General features: G+C 38.7%; 1 protein-coding gene across 2 annotated transcripts in view; it reads right to left on the bottom strand.

The window, feature by feature from the left end:
* The window catches only part of PIWIL2 (piwi like RNA-mediated gene silencing 2), an 82125-nt gene that overhangs the window by 40111 nt on the left and 17462 nt on the right, over positions 1–24552 (bottom strand). For both annotated transcript variants that reach the window (XM_061425836.1, XM_061425837.1), the window contains exons 11-12: positions 695–883; positions 1–85 (exon numbers count right to left, since the gene is read on the bottom strand). In XM_061425836.1, coding sequence (XP_061281820.1) covers positions 1–85; positions 695–883 — 274 coding nt within the window. The remainder of the gene's footprint in view (positions 86–694; positions 884–24552) is intronic.

The raw sequence follows: 24552 nt of genomic DNA, 5'->3' as shown, positions 1-24552 counted from the left end.
CATCCCTTGGTTATTCTGTCTCTCACTGGGCCTGTGGATCAGCAGTGGCTGGTCCTCTTCCTTTACTGTGATCCCATAGTTTTTGCTAGAGCAGAACAGAGGCAGGAAGAAACTGTCAGTAACAGCATCACCATTCTTACTGCAACACAGTCTGAGCGTTAACCAGGACTGAGGTATACTATTTGTATTATACTCTTGTCAAAGATCCATCATAAACTCACCAGAGTACATTCATAACTGGAAAAAGCAGACTCAAGTTAATGCAATTAAATAGAGAGGAAACAGGATAACAGCCCAGGAAAGAAATTCTTTAAAAACTGAATCAGGCCAACAAACAAAAAAATAAAAATAAAAATCTTCATCAGGCCAAAGGGCTTAGGTAACTAGAAAGGCAAAATGACAGTCAAATGATTAATGACTTGAATTTAATCTCTCCAACCAGACTTTGAACCAAAACAGAAAAGGAAACATAATTTTAAAGCTCTGAGATTAATTTATGAAATAACTTGCAAAAAGTACTAAAGGAAATAAAACTGTAAGGGTAGCAAATTCAGGTCAAATCCCACAAACTCGTCAATCTTGGGTGCATTACCAATCCAATTACTTTTGACGTGTCCTGCTACATGTCACTCTTACTGGAGAACGATAGACCACGCACCAACCTGCAAGCCCAAGCCCAGCCTCCTTCCTCTACCTGTAGTAGTCCAAGAATGTAATCTCCGTCCCATCAGACATGATGAAGCTATCTTTTGGAGTCTTATTCCAATCCACATCATCAATACGATAGGTACGATTGTTGTATCGGGTTATAACAATATTGCCAACCAGAAGCTTAGTGCACTCGTCCTGGAAGTTTTCTTTGTTCTGCAAGTACATGGTGTGCCTTGGGAAAGAGACAAAAGACCTCTGGATCATATGGAGTATACACAGAGCAACATGAAAGGGACAGGGGATGCCTGTAAGTACTTGAGGGTTCCAAATGCCAACACCTAGTTCAAAAAGGCTCCAGCTGTCTCTTTTAGGAGACAGAACTCTCATATCTCTTTTTAACAATGCCCCCCAAAAAGAGTGAAAAGATAAAAATAAAAACAACTAAAAATTGACAAAATCCACTACAGTCCTTAAAATAAGGTACTCTAATCATCAGAATAATCTGTATCATCATTATTAGGAGGCAGTCTACACAGGAACAACAGAACATTCTTAAAACTATATTTGCCCTCACTAGCTGAAGGAAGAAATTACAACTATTGGAGGACCACACTCATGAGGCAAAGAGGTGAAAAAAGGTCCTTGAAGATGAAGATGATCAGTGGAGGCTGAAGACAGACAGGGACCAGATACTAATTTCCTTGTGGGTCAGAGCATGGACTCTTCTGTGGGCCAGTATCACCCAGAGTATACTCCTTAGGAACACTGGTCCCTTGAGAAGTCTTGAGGGGGTGAAAAAGGTTCTATGATCAAAAATATTGAGTCCATTCTTCATATTATAACCCCTTCTCAGAGTTTCACAACATACATTACCACATCAGACTGCTACAGAAAGAGAAACATGTTGAGTTTCATTCACCTACAATTTATGAATAAACCCAGACTCCTCCCTCCCTTTTCCCTTTTAGTCCCTTGAACAACTATCACCATTCTAGGTGATTAGTATCCTGCTGGACTTGCTGCAGTTCAGTGATGAAAAACCATGAGAAACTTGAAATAGTTCACATTGACTACAGACGCTGGAGCCAAAACCTCGGTTCAAATCTTGGCTCTGCCACTTACCAGCATATGAGATTTTGAGCAAGTAACTTAACCTTGTGTTTCAGTTTCCTTGTGTCAAAGTGGATCAGAACAAACTGCCTAACTCACTGTTGCTGATAGAACTCCATGACTTTATTCATGTAAAGCACTGAGAACATAACACTGTGTTTTGAAATAAGATTAGAGATTTTATCACAGATCATTTCATGAATCTTTGCTTCCTATTTACATAGCTTTATTCAACAATACAACTATTTTTAAAAAATATTTTTAAGTCAAACTCTTCAACTGTGTTAATGGTTACATAACAGTATTTCACTAAGTGGACGGTACATTAATTCACTGGTCTTTCACTTTTTTAGTAGTAGTTCTATTGTTTCACTCTTACAAATAACTGACTGAACATCTTTTACAAAGATTCTTCTATACTTAAACTGTATCCTTGAGACAGATTTCCTATAAATGAATACCAGACCACCTGACCTGCCTCTTGAGAAATCTGTATGCAGGTCAGGAAGCAACAGTTAGAACTGGACATGGAACAACAGACTGGTTCCAAATAGGAAAAGGAGTACATTAAGGATGTATTTTGTCACCCTACTTATTTAACTTCTATGCAGAGTACATCATGAGAAACGCTGGGCTGGAAGAAGCACAAGTGGGAATCAAGATTGCCAGGAGAAATATCAATAACCTCAGATATGCAGATGACACCACCTTTATGGCAGAAAGTGAAGAAGAACTAAAGAGCCTCTTGAGGAAAATGAAAGAGGAGAGTGAAAAAGTTGACTTAAAGCTCAACATTCAGAAAACGAAGATCATGGCATCTGGTCCCATCACTTCATGGGAAATAGATGGGGAAACAGTGGAAACAGTGTCAGACTTTATTTTTTTGGGCTCCAAAATCACTGCAGATGGTGACTGCAGCTATGAAATTAAAAGACACTTACTCCTTGGAAGGAAAGTTATGACCAACTTAGTGGCACCGCATGCCTGGGGAATCCCATGGACGGGGGAGCCTGGTGGCCTGCAGTCCATGGGGTCGCTAGGAGTCGGGCGTGACTGGGCGACTTCACTTTCACTTTCATGCACTGGAGGCAACCCACTCCAGTGTTCTTGCCTGGAGAATCCCATGGACGAGGGAGCCTGGTGGCCTGCAGTCCATGGGGTCGCTAGGAGTCGGGCGTGACTGGGCGACTTCACTTTCACTTTCATGCACTGGAGGCAACCCACTCCAGTGTTCTTGCCTGGAGAATCCCAGGGACGGGGGAGCCTGGTGGGCTGCCGTCTATGGGGTTACACAGAGGCAGACACGATTGAAGCGACTTAGCAGCAGCAGCAGCAGCAGACAGCATATTAAAAAGCAGAGACGTTACTTTGCCAACAAAGGTCTGTCTAGTCAAAGCTATGGTTTTTCCAGTGGTCATTTATGGATGTGATAGTTGGACTATAAAGAAAGCTGAGCACCAAAGAATCGATGCTTTTGAACTGTGGTGTTGGAGAAGACTCTTGAGAGTCCCTTGGACTGCAAGGAGACCCAACCAGTCCATCCTAAAGGAAATCAGTCCTGAGTGTTCATTGGAAGGACTGATGTTGAAGCTGAAACTCCAATACTTTGGCCACCTGATGCGAATAACTGACTCATTTGAAAGGACCCTGATGCTGGGAAAGATTGAAGGCAGGAGGAAAAGGGGAGGACAGAGGATGAGATGGTTGGATTGCATCACCAACTCAATGGACGAGTTTGAGTAAACTCCAAGAGTTGGTGATGGACAGAAAGGCCTGGTATGCTGCAGTCCACGGTGTTGCAATGAGTCAGACACGACTGAGCAACTGAACTGAACTGAAAAACCAGTGAATTATTCACTTAAAAAGGGCTAATTTTATGGCAGATTAATTATACCTCAATAATAAAAACTGAAATTAAAAAAAGACTTCTCATTATGGCAGTATGAAGACGTCAGCAATTCTTTTCTATTATATGCTGCTGCTGCTTAGTCACTTCAGTCGTGTCTGACTCTGTGTGACCCTATGGACTGTAGCCTGCCAGGCTCCTCTGTCCATGGATATTCTCCATGCAAGAATACTAGAGTGGGTTGCCATGCCCTTCTCCAAGGGATTTTCCCAACCCAGGGATCAAACCTGGGTATCCTGCATTGCAGGCAGATTCTTTATTATCTGAGCCACCAGGAAAGCCCTTCTATTAATAAAAATACATTCAGACAACTAACGGAAAATATGATGACAAATCAACAAACAAGGAATAGTCTCAATACAGAAATAGAAACTGTAAAATAAATAGCACAAAAAAGGAGAAAGAAGAAAGGGAGGGAGAGAGAAGGGGAAGAGAGAGGAGAGGGAGGGGAGAGGGGAGAAGAAACTGTAGAGTTGGAAACAATAATGAAAATGAAACACTGATTAAGATGAACTCACCAGCAGATTTGAGATGGCAGTATAAATAGCCTACAACATAGAGTAATATAAACTGCTCAATGCAAAGAAGACAGAGAAAGATATTAAATATAAATGACACAAAATCCTGTGAGACAATGTCAAGATCCCAACCTAGAAATGAGAGTACCAGAAAGAGGACAAGAGAGTAAAAACAAATATTAAAAAAAACAGCACTCTAAAATTTCCGAAATTTGATGAAAATGGTAACTTATAAATCCATAACATCAATGAATCTCAAGTGTGATAAACACAGTAAGTACCACACTTTAGTTCAGTTCAGTTCAGTTGCTCAGTTGTGTCCGACTCTTTGCAATCCCATGAATTGCAGCATGCCAGGCCTCACTGTCCATCACCAACTCCAGGAGTTCACCCAGAATCACGTCCATCGAGTCAGTGATGCCATCCAGCCATCTCATCCTCTGTCATCCCCTTCTCCTCCTGCCCCCAATCCCTCCCAGCATCAGAGTCATTTCCAATGAGTCAACTCCTTGCATGAGGTGGCCAAAGTATTGGAGTTTCAGCTTCAGCATCATTCCTTCCAAAGAAATCCCAGGTCTGATCCCCTTCAGAATGGATTGGTTGGATCTCCTTGCAGTCCAAGGGACTCTCAAGAGTCTTCTCCAACATCACAGTTCAAAAGCATCAATTCTTTGGCGCTCAGCTTTCTTCACAGTCCAACTCTCACATCCATACATGGCCATTGGAAAAACCACAGCCTTGACTAGATGGACCTTTGTTGGCAAAGTAATGTCTGTGCTTTTCAATATGCTATCTAGGTTGGTCATAACCTTTCTTCCAAGGAGTAAGCATCATTTAATTTCATGGCTGCAGTCACCATCTGCAGTGATATTGGAGCCAAAAAAAATAAAGTCTGACACTGTTTTCACTGTTTCCCCATCTATTTCCCATGAAGTGATGGGACCGGATGCCATGATCTTCGTTTTCTGAATGTTGAGCTTTAAGTCAACTTTTTCACTCTCCTCTTTCATTTTCCTCAAGAGGCTTTTTAGTTCCTCTTCACTTTCTGCCATAAAGATGGTGTCATTTGCATATCTGAAGTTATTGATATTTCTCCCGGCAATCTTGATTCCCGCTTGTGCTTCTTCCAGCCCAGCGTTTCTCATGATGTACTCTGCATAGAAGTTAAATAAGCAGGGTGACAATATACAGCCTTGACATACTCCTTTTCCTATTTGGAACCAGTCTGTTGTTCCATGTCCACTTCTAACTGTTGCTCCTGACCTGCATATAGGTTTCTCAAGAGGCAGGTCAGGTGGTCTGGTATTCTCATCTCTTTCAGAATTTTCCACAGTTTATTGTGATCCACACAGTCAAAGGCTTTGGCATAGTCAATAAAGCAGAAATAGATGTTTTTCTGGAACTCTCTTGCTTTTTCCATGATCCAGCGAATGTTGGCAATTTGATCTCTGGTTCCTCTGCCTTTTCTAAAACCAGCTTGAACATCTGGAAGTTCATGGTTCACATTCTGCTGAAGCCTGGCTTGGAGAATTTTTAGCATTACTTTACTAGCGTGTGAGATGAGTGCAATTGTGACGTAGTTTGAGCATTCTTTGGCATTGCCTTTCTTTGGGATTGGAATGAAAACTGACCTTTTCCAGTCCTGTGGCCACTGCCGAGTTTTCCAAATTTGCTGGCATATTGAGTGCAGCACTTTCACAGCATCATCTTTCAGAGTTTGAAATAGCTCAACTGGAATTCCATCACCTCCACCAGCTTTGTTCGTAGTGATGCTTTCTAAGGCCCACTTGACTTCATATTCCAGGATGTCTGGCTCTAGGTGAGTGATCACACCATCGTGATTATCTTGCTCGTGAAGATCTTTTTGTACAGTTCTTCTGTGTATTCTTGCCACCTCTTCTTAATATCTTCTGCTTCTGTTAGATCCATACCATTCCTGTCCTTTATCGAGCCCATCTTTGCATGAAATGTTCCCTTGGTATCTTTAACTTTCTTGAAGAGATCTCTAGTCTTTCCCATTCTGTTGTTTTCCTCTATTTCTTTGGATTGATCAATGAGGAAGGCTTTCTTATCTCTTCTTGCTACCTACACATGGACAAACCCAAAGCCAAAGAGAATATCTTGACAATGGTAAGAGAAAAGTGATGCATCATATACAGAAGAACAACAATATAGTTAAAAACCTACTTTCCGTCTCAAACTATGGAGACCAGAAGGTAGTGTAATGACATGTTCAAAGGGCAGGAAAAAAAAAACAACACAACTCTCTAGCAAGAAAACTGTATCCTGGGAAACCATTTTTCTTTTTCTTTTTAGCCATGCCTCACAGCTTTTGGGATTTTAGTTCCCCAACCAGGGATCAAACCTGGGCCCTTGGCATGACAGCATGGAGTTTTAAACATTGGAATGGCAGGGAATTTCCAACACTGCTTTTCAAAAGTGAAAATGAAGAAGCAAGTCACAAAGGACCATATACTGCATGATTCCATATATATATGAAATGTCCAGAAGAGGTAAATCTATAGTCACAGAAAGTAGGTTAGTGGTTGCCTAGAACTGTACAAAAAAGATCTTCATGAGCAAGATAATCATGATGGTGTGATCACTCACCTAGAGCCAGACATCCTGGAATGTGAAGTCAAGTGGGCCTTAGAAAGCATCACTACGAACAAAGCTTGTGGAGGTGATGGAATTCCAGTTGAGCTATTCCAAATCCTGAAAGATGATGCTGTGAAAGTGCTGCACTCAATATGCCAGCAAATTTGGAAAACTCAGCAGTGGCCACAGGACTGGAAAAGGTCAGTTTTCATTCCAATCCCAAAGAAAGGCAATGCCAAAGAATGCTCAAACTACCGCACAATTGCACTCATCTCACACGCTAGTAAAGTAATGCTCAAAATTCTCCAAGCCAGGCTTCAGCAATATGTGAACTGTGAACTTCCTGATGTTCAAGCTGGTTTTAGAAAAGGCAGAGGAACCAGAGATCAAATTGCCAACATTCGCTGGATCATGGAAAAAGCAAAAGAGTTCCAGAAAAACATTTATTTCTGCTTTACTGACTATGCCAAAGCCTTTGACTGTGTGGATCACAATAAACTGTGGAAAATTCTGAAAGAGATGAGAATACCAGACCACCTGACCTGCCTCTTGAGAAACCTACATGCAGGTCAGGAAGCAACCGTTAGAACTGGACATGGAACAACAGACTGGTTCCAAATAGGAAAAGGAGTATGTCAAGGCTGTATATTGTCACCCTGTTTATTTAACTTCTATGCAGAGTACATCATGAGAAACGCTGGGCTGGAAGAAGCACAAGCGGGAATCAAGATTGCCAGGAGAAATATCAATAACTTCAGATATGCAAATGACACCACCCTTATGGCAGAAAGCGAAGAGGAACTAAAAAGCCTCTTGAGGAAAATGAAAGAGGAGAGTGAAAAAGTTGACTTAAAGCTCAACATTCAGAAAACGAAGATCATGGCATCTGGTCCCATCACTTCATGGGAAATAGATGGGGAAACAGTGGAAACAGTGTCAGACTTTATTTTTTTGGGCTCCAATATCACTGCAGATGGTGATTGCAGCCATGAAATTAAAAGACAGTCCTTGGAAGGAAAGTTATGACCAACCTAGATAGCATATTGAAAAGCAGAGACATTACTTTGCCAACAAAGGTCCATCTAGTCAAGGTTATGGTTTTTCCAGTGGCCATGTATGGATGTGAGAGTTGGACTGTGAAGAAAGCTGAGCGCCAAAGAATTGATGCTTTTGAACTGTGGTATTGGAGAAGACTCTTGAGAGTCCCTTGGACTGCAAGGAGATCCAACCAGTCCATTCTGAAAGAGACCAGTCCTGGGTGTTCATTGGAAGGACTGATGCTAAAGCTGAAACTCCAATACTTTGGCCACCTCATGCAAAGAGTTGACTCATTGGAAAAGACTCTGATGCTGGGAGGGATCGGCCGCAGGAGGAGAAGGGGACGACAGAGGATGAGATGGCTGGATAGCATCACTGATTCGATGGACGTGAGTCTGGGTGAACTCAAGGAGTTGGTGATGGACAGGGAGGCCTGGTGTGCTGCAATTCATGGGGTGGCAAAGACTTGGACACGACTGAGCGACTTAACTGAACTGAACTGAGGGTGGGTAATAGATAAGGAGTAAAGGGTTTCTTTTGATTGGAATGGAAATGTTCTAAAACTGATTGTAGTGATGGTGCATAATGAATATACTAAAAGCCATTAATGTTATCCTTTAAATGAGAGAACTGTATGGTATACAGTTAAATCTCAATGAAGCTGTTTTAAGAAAATGAAAGATAAAATCATTCCCAGGTAAATAAAAACTAAGAGATCATGTTCCTGGAAGACTCTGCTCTACAGGAAATACTAACAGATAAATATTTTATCCCTCAGCATAAGAAAACAATACCAGATGGCAACTTGGAGTCACAGGAAGGAAGAATGTTGGCAACGATATATATGTCGGTAAATATAAAGTGACTATATGAATATACTTTTTCTTCATGTCTTAAAAAAATTGTAAGATTGTTTATTGTAAGACTGTTTAAAGCAACAACTAAAACATTGTACTGTTGCGTTTATAACATATATCCAGTTTGTGTCTCTGGGTATGTATTCATAAAGAGGAGAGAAATATGGAACTATGCTGGAGCAAAATTTCTATATTTTACTGGAATTAAGTATGCATTAATGTAAAATAGATTGTGATATGTGAAAGATACTGAAATACTTAGAACAAACACACATAGACACACACACAATTTACAGAGGAACTTAAATGGTACACTAAAAAATATTTAACACAGAAGAAGGCAATAAAGAAAAAAATGGAGGGGAAAAAAAAGACATGAGACAGACAGAAAACAAATAGCAAATGGCAGATATATAGCCAACAGTATAAATCCTAAGACTTAATAAATGTATTAAACAGGCCAATCCAAAAGCAGATTGTCAGACCGAGGAAAAAAAACAAAATCTAGATATACGCTGTCTACAAGATATACATTTTATTAATAACTCAAAGACATAAACAGGTTGGAAATAGAAGAACAGAAAATACATACCAAACAGTAACCATAAAAAAGCTAGATTGGCTACACTAACATCAGACAAAATAGACTTTAAGGCGATATTATTACTAAAGATGAAAAGGCACATTTCACAATGATAAAAGAGTTAATTCATCAATAAGATATAGTGATTATAAATATGTACATTTATCATAAGTATAGATGCATGTGTAGCCAAAGGCAAATACCTGAAGAAAAAATTGACAAAGTGCAAAGAATTAAACAACTTGAAAAGATTTCAATATTCCTATCGTTGATACCACGAATAGAAAATTAGGAAAGATACAGAAGACTTGAACAACATTAGTAAACCAACTGAACTAACTGAGTACATAAAACAGTCCACCCAAAACAGCAGAATGCATATCCTTTTCAACTACAAAAGGAACTCCCAGGACAGATTCTATACTAGGCCATAAAACAAGTCTCAATAAAATTAAAACACCTGAAGTAATACAAAGTATGTTCTCCAAATACATCAGAATAAGACTAGAAAACAAAACAGAATAGGAAGTACCCAAATATCTGGAAATTAAACTGCAACCTCTAAATAATTCAAAGAAGGCAGTACAAAAGAAATTAGGAAGTACCTCAAACTGAAAGAAAGCAAAAAACCAATATCAAAAAATCATGAGTTATAGCTAATGCAGTGGTCAGAGGGAAGTTTACATCTTTAAATTATATGAGAAAGAAAGGTAGTAATAATCTTACATGTTTATGATAGAGGTGTCAGGTTAAATCAAGAAAGGACAGTGTTTTATGACTTATATGCAACAAAATGAATTTAGACCACTACCTCATATTGTCCACAAAAGTTAACTCGAACTGGATCACAGACCTAAACATAACAGTGGAAGAACAGTGCCTCCTAAAATAGCACAGAAAACCTTCATGACTTTGAGTTAGGGAATGATTTATTATATTTGAAAACAAAAATACAATCCATGAAAGAAAAAAAACTAATAATAGACAGTCAAATTAAAAATGTTTGATCCTTACAAGGATCCATTGATAAAAATGAAAAGATAAGCCACAGACTAAGAGAAAAAGTTTGCAGATCATGTATCTTGATATAGGGCTTATATTTCTCACTCATCAGAACTGTTACACACTCCATAAAAAAAAATTTAAAAATTGGTGAAAACTCTGAATACACATTTCATCAAAATAGATAAATGAATGGCAAATAAACACAGAAAAAGATGCTCAACATCATCTAGAGAAATGCAGATTAAAACCCACAACGATATTCTGTAATAACCTTAAATGGGAAAAGAAACTGAAAAGGAATAGATACATGTATAACTGAATCACTCTGCTGTTTGCCTGAAATTGACACAACATTGTTAATCAACTATATTCCAATATAAAATAAAGAATTTTTAAAACCCTTCAGTTCAGTTCAGTTGCTCAGTCGTCTCCGACTGTTTGCGACCCCATGAACTGCAGCACACCAGGCCTCCCTGTCCATCATCAACTCCCGGAGTTTACTCAAACTCATGTCCATCGAGTCGGTGATGCCATCTAGCCTTCTCATCCTCTGTTGTCCCCTTCTCCTCCTGTCCCCAGTCCCTCCCAGCATCAGGGTCTTTTCCAATGAGTCAACTCTTCGCATGAGGTGGCCAAAGTATTGGAGCTTCAGCTTTAGCATCAGTCCTTCCAATGAACACCCAGGACTTGTCTCCTTTAGGATGGACTGGTTGGATCTCCTTGCAGTCCAAGGGACTTCTCCAACACCACAGTTCAAAAGCATCAATTCTTTGGTGCTAAGCCTTCTTCACAGTCCAACTCTCACATCTATACATGACCACTGGAAAAACCATAGCCTTGACTAGATGCACCTTTGTTGGCAAAGTAGTATCTCTGTTTTTTACTATAAAAACACTTAGAAAGCATTAAAATTAAACACAGGATCTTCAATGTTCTCACCATAAAAAGAAATACCACAACAAAGTATTACTATGTACTGATTAGAATTTCTAATATTAAAAAACTGACTATATCAAGTGTTGGCAAGAACGTGGAACAAACAGAAATCTCATACATTTGCTGGTGGGAACATAAAATGGTACAGATACTTTGGAAAACAGTTTCTTAGAAAGCTAAATGTACACCTATCATTTGACCCACCATTTTACTTCCCAAGTATTACCTAACTAAGAGAAATCAAAGTATGTGTCCATGGAAAGACTTGTACCCTAATATTTACAGCAACTTTATGTGTAACAGCCAACAAGTGGAAACAACAGGTGAGTAGACTTTAAAAACCGTGGTATATTCATACAAAAGACTACTACTCAGCAATGAAAAATAACAAACTTTTGATACATACATCTACAACTAAGAATATACTGGGATTTCCCTGGCAGTCCAATGGTTAAGACTCCGTACTCTCATGGCTGAGTGCCTGGGTTTAATTCCTGGTTGGGGAACCAAGATCCCACAAGCCATGTGGCACAGCCAAAAATAAAAAAGTTATATACTATACAATTCTATTTTTATAAAATTCTATAAAAAGCAAACTAATCTCTAGTGACACAGAGAAGATCAGTGTTCACTGCCCATGGAGCAGAGGAAGAATATGTTTCAAAGATAGAAAAATATGTCAAAATTCATCAAAGTGTAGACTTTTTTTTAAAACTTTTTATTTTTTATCTGGGTATAGCTGATTAAGGGCTTCCCAAGTGGTGCTAGTGGTAAAAAACCCAGTTGCCAATGCAAGAGGCGTAAGAGACGCGGGTTCGATCCCTGGGTCAGGAAGATCCCCTGAATAAGAGAATGGCAATCCACTCCAGTATTCTTGTCTGGCGAATCCCATGGGCAGAGCAGCCTAGTGGGCTATGGTCCATAGGGTTGCAAAGAGTCAGACACAACTGAAACAACTTAGCACACACACACACAGCTGACTAACAAACAATACTGTGATAGTTTCTCGGGAACAGCAAAGGAGACAGTCATACATATACAAGAATTCATTCCCCTCAAACCTGCCTCCCAACCAAGCTGCCACATAACATTGAGCAGAGCTCTATAAAGTGTAGACTTTAAATGTGTGCAGTTTACTGAGAATCAGTTGTGTCTTTAACAGATCTGAAAAAAGAGAATAAAAGATCCAGAACTAGACTGAATTACAGATTAGGATTGCACATACAGTAATTACTGGTGGCATTTCCAATTAGTGAGAAAAAAAAATCATTAAAAAATGGACAGGACTTCCCCCATGGTACAGTGGACAGGAATTGGCCTGGCAATGCAGGGTTTGATCCCTGGTCTGGGAGGACTTCATATGCCTCGGGCAACTAAAGCCCATGCCCTCGAGTGCCTGCACACTGCAATTACGGAGCCCATGTGCTGCAACTACAGAAGCCTGTGTGCCTAGAGTCCATGTTCTGCAACAAGAGAAGCTACCACAATGAGCAGCCCGTGAGTCACAACGAAGAGTAGCCCCTGCTCACTGCATCTAGAGAAAGCCTGTGCACAGCAATAAAGACCCAGCACAGTCAAAAGAGAAAAATGGACAGAAATAAATGAAAATATAACTTAATGAAATACAAATGCAGGTCTAAGAGGGAAGTTCATAGTGATACAGGTCTTTCTCAAGAAACAAGAAAAATCTCAAACAACCTAACCTACAACCTAAAAGGACTAGAAAAAGAAGAGCAAACAAAGCCCAAAGTCAGTAGAAGGAAGAAAATAATAAAGATCAGACAGGAAATAGAGATTAAAAAAACACAACAGAAAAAATCAATAAAACTAAGAGCTGTTTGTTTCTGAAAAGATAAACAAAATCAACAAACTCTTAGCCAGGCTCACCAAGAAGAGAGGACCCAAATAAACACAATACAAAATGAAGAATGAGAAGTAACAACACCACCACATACATACGCAAAATCGTCAGAGAATATTATTAACAGTTATATGCCAACAAATGGGACCATCCGTAAGAAACGGACAAGTTTCTGGTTAAAATGGCATACTACTCAAAGCAAACTACAGGTTTATGCAATTCCTATCAAAATACTCAACATTTTTCACAGAAACAGAATAATCCTAAACCTTATATGAAACCATAAAAGACCCCAAATCACCCAAGCAATCTTGAGAAAAAAAGATTAAGATGGGGTATCACCCTCCCAGACTTGAGACTAAACACAAATCTATAGTAGTCAAACAGTGTGATACTGGCACAAAAAAAGACTATAGATCAATAAACACAAATCAGAGAGCCCAGAAATAAACCTATGCTGCTAGAGTCAGTTAATCTATGACAAAGAAAGCAAGAACATACAATGGAGAAATGACAGTCTCTTCAACAATGATGTTGGGGAAAGCTGAACAGTTACACAGAAAACAATGAAATTAGAACATTCTCTCACACTATAGACAAATTTTAATAAACTCAAAATGGTTTACAGATCTAAATGTAAGACATGACACCATAAAACGCCTAGAAGGGAACACAGGTGAAACTTTCTTTGACATAAACTGTAGCAGTATTTTCTTAGATCACTCTCCCAAGGCAAAAAAATAAATAAATAAAAGCAAAAAAAAAAAAAAACAGGACCTAGACAAATTTAAAAGCTTTTGCACAGCAAAGGAAACCATCAACAATACAGATAGATAACCTACAGAATGGGAAAAAATATATCCAAACAATGCTACTGACAAGAGATTAATTTCTAAAATACACAAACAGCTCACAGAACTCAATATGAATAAAATAAACAACTCATTCAAAAAATAGGAGGAAGGTCTAAATAGACATTTCCTCAAAGAAGACATACAGATGTTTAACAGACACATGAAAAGATGTTCAAAATCGCTAATTATTAGAGAAATGCAAATCAAGGTTACAATAAGGTATCACCTTACTCGAGTCAGAATGGCCAGCATCAAAAAGTCTACAAATGTAAAGAAAAAGATACCCTCCTTTACACTGCTAAAGGGAATGTAAAGTGGTTCTCCACTATGCAAAACAGTATGGAGGCTCCTAAAAATACTAAAAACAAAGCTACTATATGATCTGGCAATTCCACTCCTGGGTATGTATCCAGAAAAAAACAAACACTGTAATTCAAAAAGATACATGTACCCCACTGTTCATAGCAGCGCTATTGACAACAGTTAGGACTTGGAATCAACCCAAATTCTCATCAACAGATGATTAGTTTAAGAAGACGCAGTGTATATATACACAATGAAAAAATATTCAACCATTAAAAAATAATGAAATATTGATATCTGCAGCAACATGGATGTACCTACAGAATATTATACTTACTGAAGTAAATCAGACAAAGACAAATACTATATAATATCAATTATATGTGGAATCTAAAAAAAATATACAAAGGAATCCATATACCAAACAGAAACAGACTCACAGACATAGAAAACAAACTTTCGGTTACCAAAGGGGAGAGAGGGGGAGAGGAACAAATTAGGAGTATGAGGTTAACAGATACAAACAACTATACAGATAAAAGGTAAGTAACAAGGATTTAAGGACAGGGAGGCCTGGCGTGCTGCGATTTATGCGGTCGCAAAGAGTCAGACACGACTGAGCAACTGATCTGATCTGATCTGATAGGGAATTATATCTAATATCTTGTGATAACTTATAATGGGATATATTAATAAACTGCAAAAAAAGAATCACTACGTTGTATACCTGAAACTAAATACTGTAAATCAACTATACTTCAATTTTTAAAAAAGAAAAGAAAAATATGGATAGAATAATTTCCTAACCATTTAAATAATTAAATTCTTTATGAATTTAAAATTATGTTAAAAATTAAACAATACAACTGGATGAAAACATAGACAGTCTTATACTCTTGGGAATTAAAAATATCTCCACAAACCTCAGAAACAATGGATTGTTCTGAATTGCAGTCATGGTAACAAGTAGTCATCTGCTGTGCTTAGTCCCCCAGTTGTGTCTGAGTCTTTGCGACCCCATGGACTGTAGCCCTCCAGGTTCCTCTGTCCATGGGATTCTCCACGCAAGAATACTGGAGTGGGCTGCCATGTCCTCCTCAACAAGTAATCATAAGAACCAATTTTAAACCTGCTTAATTATTTATATCAACTCACTTCAGAAAACACACTTTTGCAAGCCAACCCAACCACTGTCAACCCCGTTTCTGCAAATGAGGGAGTGAAGTGAAGTGAAGTTGCTCAGTCGTCTCCAACTCTTTGTTACCCCCTGGACAGTAGCCTAGTAGGCTCCTTCGTCCATGGGATTTCCAGACAAGAATACTGGAGTGGCTTGCCATTTCCTTCTCCAGGAGATCTTCCCAACCCAGAGATTGTAGGCAGACACTTTACTGTCTGAGCCACCAGGGAAATGAAGGAATGACAGTCCAATAAGCATCCCATAAGAATTTAATTATTTAAATGGTTAGGAAATTATTCTATCCATATTTTTCTTTTTTTAAAATTGAGTTGGTTCAATCAATCAACAAAACTCTCATCTGAACAACAGTGCTTTTATAGACAATGTTGACCTACTTGGTCAGTTGCAAGTCTGCAGTCCTGAACTACACGCTTCTCAAATACAGTACTCTATATGAGATCAACAGTCTCTTACTGGTGTAAGTAGAAAATCAGCTTTCTCTAAGAGGTCTCATCATCCTTTGACAATTCTGGACGTCTCACCAAGATAACTGTGAAAACTCTTCCCAGGCAGCATTCCAGGCAGTCTCAAACCAACAGATGCACTCACTGGGCCCCCAATCTGGGCCCCCCATGCTTAACTCCACTTATCCTTCAGGTCTGCTGCCAAGACAGTAAATCCCAAAACCAGCTGAGGTCTGACTAGTTTCATTAGACTCCAATTGCTTTAATAACATTGGCCTTTCAGTTTACAAATGCATTATCTGGTATATAATTAGATTGAGATCTTTGTACAAGGTCTTTAGGCTTTCTGTTTTGAAGATATACTATTTGAAAATATTTTTGATATTAAGTTGACTATTCTTCACTTGCTTATTTTGCTTTTGCTATTACGTGTCAATATGCATAAAGTCTTCATTTGTTTTTGTTTTCTCCTGGACTTCCCTGTCTCTGTTCAATGTGTGAGGGAGTGTTCTACAATGAATGGACAGAGACTTAAGCCAGATAAATCTTGAAACCAAGCCGATCTACACCTGAACATAATAGGTCCACTAGACCAGTGACCAATTTGTAAAAAAGCAATTTCTCAAAAGTCATGAAGGCATTCCTCGTCTTGTCAATTTGTAAGAGAAGGTCACTTTGTTTGTTTAGTTCAAATTCCAGGGTCAATGATAGTTGGGTCACTGATCTCATGGCCCCTTCCTATCTGTGGTTGGAACCTGAGATACGGTTCACAAACACACATCCTTCAATGACCTTAGCGCTTCTTTTTCTTGTTTGTCATGGGTTTGTTAATGTCAAAGTCTCAATGTCTCCCTGCTTTTGATATAAAAGACACACTACTATCCTAATCTTGCCGTTTCCTTGGTAAACGGGGGAAAATTTTTTTTCAGTTAAAGTTAAAATGCCCAAAGTGCACATGTGACATTCTCCAGTATAGATCATAAGCTAACTCATAAAACAAACCTCAATAAATATAAACGGATAAAAATACATAAGGCCTCTAACCACAATAGAATGAAATTAGAAATAACTGACAGAAAGAAATTTGGGAAATACACAAAACGTGGAAATTAAACAACATATTATCCTAGATAATCAATGGGTCAAACAAGACATTACAAGGGAAATCAGAAAATACTTTGAGTTCGATGAAAATGAAAACACAACATAATCAAACTTATGGGATACAGCTAAAGCAATATTTAGAAGGGAATTTATAGCTATAAATGCCTGTATTAAAAAGAAGAAATATCTCAAATAATTCTACCTTGAGACAATGGAAAAAGAAGAGCAAGTTAAACCTGAAACAAGCAGAAAATTAGATGACAAGGGACAGAGAGCCCATGAGTAGCTTCAGGATTGGGGCTGATCCCAGGAAAGTTCAAGGCATATCTAGAGGGTTGGAACTTTCAGCCCCACCCCTCCATTTCTGGGAAGGGGAGAGGGGTTGCAGATTGAACTTGACCACCAAAGACAAATAATCTAATCAATAATGCCTACGTAATGGAACCTCCATAAAAACCTCGGATAGGTTTGAGGGAGGTTCTAGATTGGTAGGGGCTTCCCTGGTGGTTCAGTTGGTAAAGAATCTGCCTGCAATGCACAAGACTGCCTGCAGGGGACCTAGGTTTGATGAACTCATGGACATGATGGGAGGGTGGGTGTGCCTGGAGAGTGTGCCCTATTCTCTACTGCCTCAAACTGCTCTTCCATTTGATTATTTCTAAGTTTGCACAGTTTATAATAAACTAGCAAGTTTTTTCAAAAAATTTAGAAATAAAGTAAGCAGAAGGAAGGAAATAATAAATAAAAGAGTGAAAAGTAATGAAATAGGGATTATCAACAAAACCAAACGTTGGTTTAAGAGGTCAGCAACATTGACAATCCTTTAGCTAGACCACCGATGAAAACAAGGAGACCAGACTGCTAAAATCAGGAATAAAACAGGGGACTTCACTACTGGCCTCAAAGAAGCAAAAAGGATTATAAGAGAACACTTATTAGCAGTATGTCAACAAATTAGATCCCCTTAAATGAAATGGATAATTCCTAGAAAGCCACAAACTAATCCAAGAATAAAATAAAAACCTGAAGAAACCTCTAACAATACAACAAATTAGTAATTTAAAAACTGAACACAAAGAAAAATTCAAGCCCAGATGGCTTCACTGTTAAATTTCTATGAAGCATTCAAAGAAAACTGAATACTTATCCTTTACAACTCTTCAAAAAAAAAAAAAGAAAACAGGGAGAGAATACTTTCCATTTCTTTCTATAAGGTCAATACTACTCAGATAACAAAACGAGACAAAGGCATCACAAGTACAGATCAGTATCTCTTATGAATACAGACACAAAAATTCCTGACAAACTATAAGGAAACCAAATCCAGCAACATAAGAAAAGAATTACACGATATGACCAAGTAGATTCCAGCAATGTATAGTCAATTTAACATCCAAAAATCAATTTAAAAATCAGAATTTTTAAAGTGATCATCTCTACAGACACACAAAAAGCAGTCAACAAAATCCAATAGCCTTTCATGATAAAAAACTTTCAGCAAACTAAGAATAAAAGGGAACTTGCTCAACATGACAAAGGGTATCTTCAAAACCCGTAATTAACACTGTACTTAATGGTAAAAGACTGGATGTTTTCCGCCTTAAAATCAGAACAGGAAAAGATATCCACTCTCACCACTTTTATTCAGCATTGTACTACAGGTCTTGGCAGGGCAATTGACAAGAAAAAAAATAAAAGACATCCATATTGGAAAGGAAGAAGTAAAAATATCTCTATTTTCACATTATATGGTCTCTTGTATAGAAAATTTTGAGGTATATGTAAAGAAAATTAATAGAATAAATGAGTTCAAAGGGGCTGCAGGATAGAAGATCAGTATACAAAAATCAACTGTGCCTCTATACACTTACAAAGAACAATCCAAAAATGCAATTTAAAAATTTAATTTATAAAATCATTAAAAGACTAAAATATCTGTACTTAGGAATAAATGTGAAACTTACACTCTGAATCACTGCAAAATCACTCAAAATACTTACACTCAAAATCACTGCAAAATACACTCAAAATCACTGCAGATGGTGACTGCAGCCATGAAATTAAAAGATGCTCACTCCTTGGAAAGTTATGACCAACCTAGACAGCATATTGCAGATAGTGATTGCAACCATGAAATTAAAAGACACTTACTCCTTGGAAGGAAAGTTATGACCAACCTAGATAGCATATTCAAAAGCAGAGACGTTACTTTGTCAACAAAGGTCCGTCTCGTCAAGGCTATGGTTTCCCCAGTAGTCATGTATGGATGTGAGAGTTGGACTATAAAGAAAGCTGAGTGCCGAAGAATTGATGCTTTTGAACTGTGGTGTTGGAGAAGACTCTTGAGAGTCCTCTGGACTGCAAGGAGATTCAACCAGTCCACCCTAAAGGAGACCAGTCCTGGGTGTTCATTGGAAGGACTGATGCTGAAGCTGAAACTCCAATACTTTGGCCACCGGATGCGAAGGGCCGACTCATTTGAAAAGACCCTGATGTTGGGAAAGACTGAAGGCAGGAGGAGAAGGGGATGACAGAGGATGAGATGGTTGGATGGCATCACCGACTCAATGGACATGGTCTGGGTAGACCCCAGCAGTTGGTGATGGACAGGGAGGCCTGGAGTGCTGAAGTTCATGGGGTCGCAAAGAGTTGGACACGACTGAGCGACTGAACTGATTACACACTGAAAACTACAAAACACTGCTGAAAGAAATTAAAGAAGATCTAACTAAGTGGAAAAGCTCTTATGTTCCTAGATCAGAAGACAATATTGTTCAGATGGTAATACTCCTCAAATCAATCTGATTCAACATATCCCTATCAGAACCCCAGTTGATATACTGGTAGAATTTGACAAGCTGACTGAAAATTCATATGAAGTGCAGGAGATCCAGAACTATCACAAGAAATCTTTAAAAAGAACAAGGTTAAACGACTCATATTTCCCAATTTCAAGACTTAACACAAAGTTACAGTAATGAGACAGTGTGGCACTTTATTAAAGACAGTCATAGACCAATGGAACAGAATTGAGAGTCCAAAAATAAATCCATGCGTTGAACTGATTATAAACAAGGATGCCAAGAACATTCAATGGAGGAAAGATCAGTTTTTTAAATAAATGGTACTGAAATAACTGGTTATCTTTATGCAAAAGAATGAAGTTGGACACCTACCTCATACCACACTGAAAATTTTATTCAAAACCTAAATGTAAGAGCTAAAACTATAAAACTATTCAAAGAAAACACAGAGGTAAATCTATATGACCTCAGATTTTTGCAATGGATTTTTACATGATACACGAACACAAGCAGCAAAAGGAAAAACAGATAAACTGGACTTCATGAAATTGAAAACTTTTATGCTTCAAAGACTTTTGTACTTAAAGAAAGTAAAGAAAACCTACAGAATAAGAAAAAATTTCCAAATCATGTATCTGATAAAGAGACTTGTACCTTGAATATATAAATAAATCTTGCAACTTAATAAAAAGACAAATGATTCCACTTAAAAAGCAGGCAAAGTATCTGAATAGACATTTCTTCAAAGAAGACATACATATGGCCAATAAGCAGAGAGGCAGAGGAACCAGAGATCAAATTGCCAACATTCGCTGGATCATGGAAAAAGCAAGAGAGTTCCAGAAAAACATCTATTTCTGCTTTACTGACTATGCCAAAGCCTTTGACTGTGTGGATCACAATAAACTGTGGAAAATTCTGAAAGAGATGGGAATACCAGACCACCTGATCTGCCTCTTGAGAAATCTGTATGCAGGTCAGGAAGCAACCGTTAGAACTGGACATGGAACAACAGACTGGTTCCAAATAGGAAAAGGAGTACGTCAAGGCTGTATGTTGTCACCCTGCTTATTTAACTTATATGCAGAGTACATCATGAGAAACGCTGGGCTGGAGGAAGCACAAGCTGGAATCAAGATTGCTGGGAGAAATATCAATAACCTCAGATATGCAGATGACACTACCCTTATGGCAGAAAGTGAAGAGGAACTAAAGAGCCTCTTGATGAAAGTGAAAGTGAAAATTTTGGCTTAAAGCTCAACATTCAGAAAACAAAGATCATGGCATCTGGTCCCATCACTTCATGGGAAATAGATGGGGAAACAGTGGAAACAGTGTCAGATTTTATTTTTGGGGCTCCAAAATCACTGCAGATGGTGACTGCAGCCATGAAATTAAAAGATGCTTACTCCTTGGAAGGAAAAGTTATGACCAACCTAGACAGCATATTCAAAAGCAGAGACATTACTTTGCCAACAAAGGTCCATCTAGTCAAGGCTATGGTTTTTCCTGTGGTCATGTATGGATATGAGAGTTGGACTGTGAAGAAGGCTGAGCGCCAAAGAATTGATGCTTTTGAACTGTGGTGTTGGAGAAGACTCTTGAGAGTCCCTTGGACTGCAAGGAGATCCAACCAGTCCATTCTGAAGGAGATCAGCCCTGGGATTTCTTTGGAAGGAATGATGCTAAAGCTGAAACTCCAGTACTTTGGCCACCTCATGCGAAGAGTTGACTCATTGGAAAAGACTCTGATGCTGGGAGGGATTGGGGGCAGGAGGAGAAGGGGACAACAGAGGATGAGATGGCTGGATGGCATCACTGACTCGATGGACGTGAGTCTGGGTGAACTCTGGGAGTTGGTGATGGACAGGGAGGCCTGGCATGCTGCGATTCATGGGGTCGCAGAGTCGGACATGACTGAGTGACTGAACTGGACTGAACTGAACTGAATAAGCACAGAAACAGATTTTCTATATCATTAATCATCAGTGAAATGCAAATCAAAGCTACACCATTTCCAACCACTTGAATGATGAGAATCATAAAGACAGATAATACATGTTGGTGAGCATATGGACAAATCACAACCCTCACACACTGCTGATGGGAATGTAAAACGGTAGAGTCACTTTTAGAAAACAGTCTAGCAGTTCCTTAAATGGTGAACATAAAGTTAGCATATGATCCAGCAGTTCCACTCACAAGTATTTACAGAAAAGAAATTAAAACATAAGTCCACAGGAAACACTTGTGCCTGAAAGTTCATAGCAGTGTTATCTGCAATAGTTCTCTAGCGAAAACAACTCTAATGTCTGTCTCTAAACGAATGTGTATAAAAAAATAAGATACATATCCATTCAATGGAATATTATTCAGCCACTGAAAAGGAATGAAGTTCTGATACATATCACAACATGGATGAACCTTAAAAACATGCCAAATCAAAAATTATTACACATATATTACATGACCCTATTTATATAAAATATCCAGAATAGATAAATCTATAGATATACAAAGTATATTAGTTGCTGCCGAGGTCTGGGTGAAGATGAAGGAATTGAGAAGTGATAGCTTAGAGGTGCAGGATTTCTTTCTGAAGCCATGAAAATGTTCTACAGTTGATTGTACTGATGGATATACAACTATGTGACTTATATTAAGCCACAGTTAAAATAGGTACTGAATGTTGTGTGAATCATGTCTTAGTAAATCTGTTAAAAAGGATCACACGTATTTATTACCTCACAGTTTCAAAGGGTCAGTAATTTGGGTGTGGCTTAGTTGAGTGTCTCTGGTTCAGGGTATTTCACAAGGCTGCAAGCAAGATGTCAACCAGGGCTACAGACATCTCAAAGCTCAAAGAAGGCTCTGATTCTAAGTTCACTTCACTGGGCTGCTCCACAACCTGGCAGCTGGTTTCCCCAGGGTGAGTGACCCAAGACAGCAAGAGAGAGTACCCAAGACAGATGCCACAGTCTTTTTATATCTCACCTCAGAAGTGACATCCATTGACATCAAAAGCAAAGGCAACAAAGGCAAAATTAACAAGTGGGACTACAACAAACCAAAAAGCTTCTGCACAGCAAAGGAAACCATCAACAAAATGAAAAGACAACTTATAGAACGTGAGAGAATATTTGCAGGTCACATACCTGATATGGGGTTAATACCCAAAATATGTAATAAACTCATACAACTCAACAACAGCAAAAAGAAAACAATATAATTAAAGAATGGGCAAAGGATTTGAAGAGCTATTTTTCCAAAGGCATACAAATGGTCAACAGGTACATGAAAAGGTGCTCACACCATTACTCATCAAGAAAATGCAAATCAAAACCACAATGAGATCACTTTACAGCTGTTAGAATGGCTATTATATACAGGAAGTAAGTATTGGTGAGGATGTGGTGAAAAGGGAACCCTTATACACTTGGGAGGCAACGTAAATTAGTGCAGCCACTGAAGAACAGTATGGAGGTTCCTCGAAAAACTAAAAATAGAACCACCATACGATTCAGCAATTCCACTTCTGGGTATTTATCTGAAGGAGATAAAAACACCAACTCAAAAAAGATACATGCACTCCCATGTTTGCTGCATTATTATTTACAAAAGCCAAGACGTGGAAGCATCCTACGTGTCCACGAACAGACGAATGGAAAAAGAAACCATATTATTTAAACACACACACACACATGAACATACAATGCAGTATTATTCAGCTATAAAGAAGGAAATCCTGCTATTTGGGACAACATGGATGGACCCTGAGGGTATTACACTAAGAGAAATAAATCAGACAAAGAAAGACAAATATATGATTTCATGTATGTATGAAATGGAAGTAAAGGAGGAACGGAGGAAAGAAGGAACCAAATCTTCAATTCATCCATACAGAGAACAGGCTGGTGGTTGCCAGAGGCAGGGGACAGGAAATAGATGAAATGGGTGAAGACAAGCAAAAGATACAAATTTCCAGTTATAAAATAAATACATCCTAGGAATGTAACATACAACATGGTGACCATAGTTAATAATAGTACACTGTGTATTCTAAAGCTGCTTTCAAATCTTAAAAAGTTTTCACCACAAGAAAAAAATTTGTAACTGTCTGGTAATGGATGCTAATGAGACTCAGTGATTTACTGTGGTGACCATTTCACAATATTTACATATATCATTACGTAGTACACTTGAAATTAACACGACATTATATGTCAACTAATCACACTAGGACCACAGCCTTGTCTAACTCAATGAAACTAAGCCATGCCCGTGGGGCAACCCTAAATGGGTGGGTCATGGTGCAGAGATCTGACAGAATGTGGTCCGCTGGAGTAGGGAATGGCAAATCACTTCAGTATTCTTGCCTTGAGAACCCCATGAACAGTATGAAAAGGCAAAATGATAGGATACTGAAAGAGGAACTCCCCAGGTCAGTAGGTGCCCAATATGCTACTGGAGATCAGTGGAGAAATAACTCCAGAAAGAATGAAGGGATGGAGCCAAAGCAGAAAGAATACCCAGCTGTGGATGTGACTGGTGATAGAAGCAAGGTCCGATGCTGTAAAGAGCAATACTGCATAGGAACCTGGAATGTCAGGTCCATGAATCAAGGCAAATTGGAAGTGGTCAAACAAGAGATGGCGAGAGTGAACGTCGACATTCTAGGAATCAGCAAACTGAAATGGACTGGAATGGGTGAATTTAACTCAGATGACCATTGTATCTACTACTGCAGGCAGGAATCCCTCAGAAGAAATGGAGTAGCCATCAT

The sequence above is a fragment of the Bos javanicus genome, chromosome 8 (genome assembly GCF_032452875.1).
Source record: "Bos javanicus breed banteng chromosome 8, ARS-OSU_banteng_1.0, whole genome shotgun sequence".
Lineage (NCBI taxonomy): Eukaryota > Metazoa > Chordata > Mammalia > Artiodactyla > Bovidae > Bos > Bos javanicus.
The sequence above is the reverse complement of the archived record's forward strand: the minus strand, read 5'-3'. Positions and strand labels throughout refer to the sequence as shown.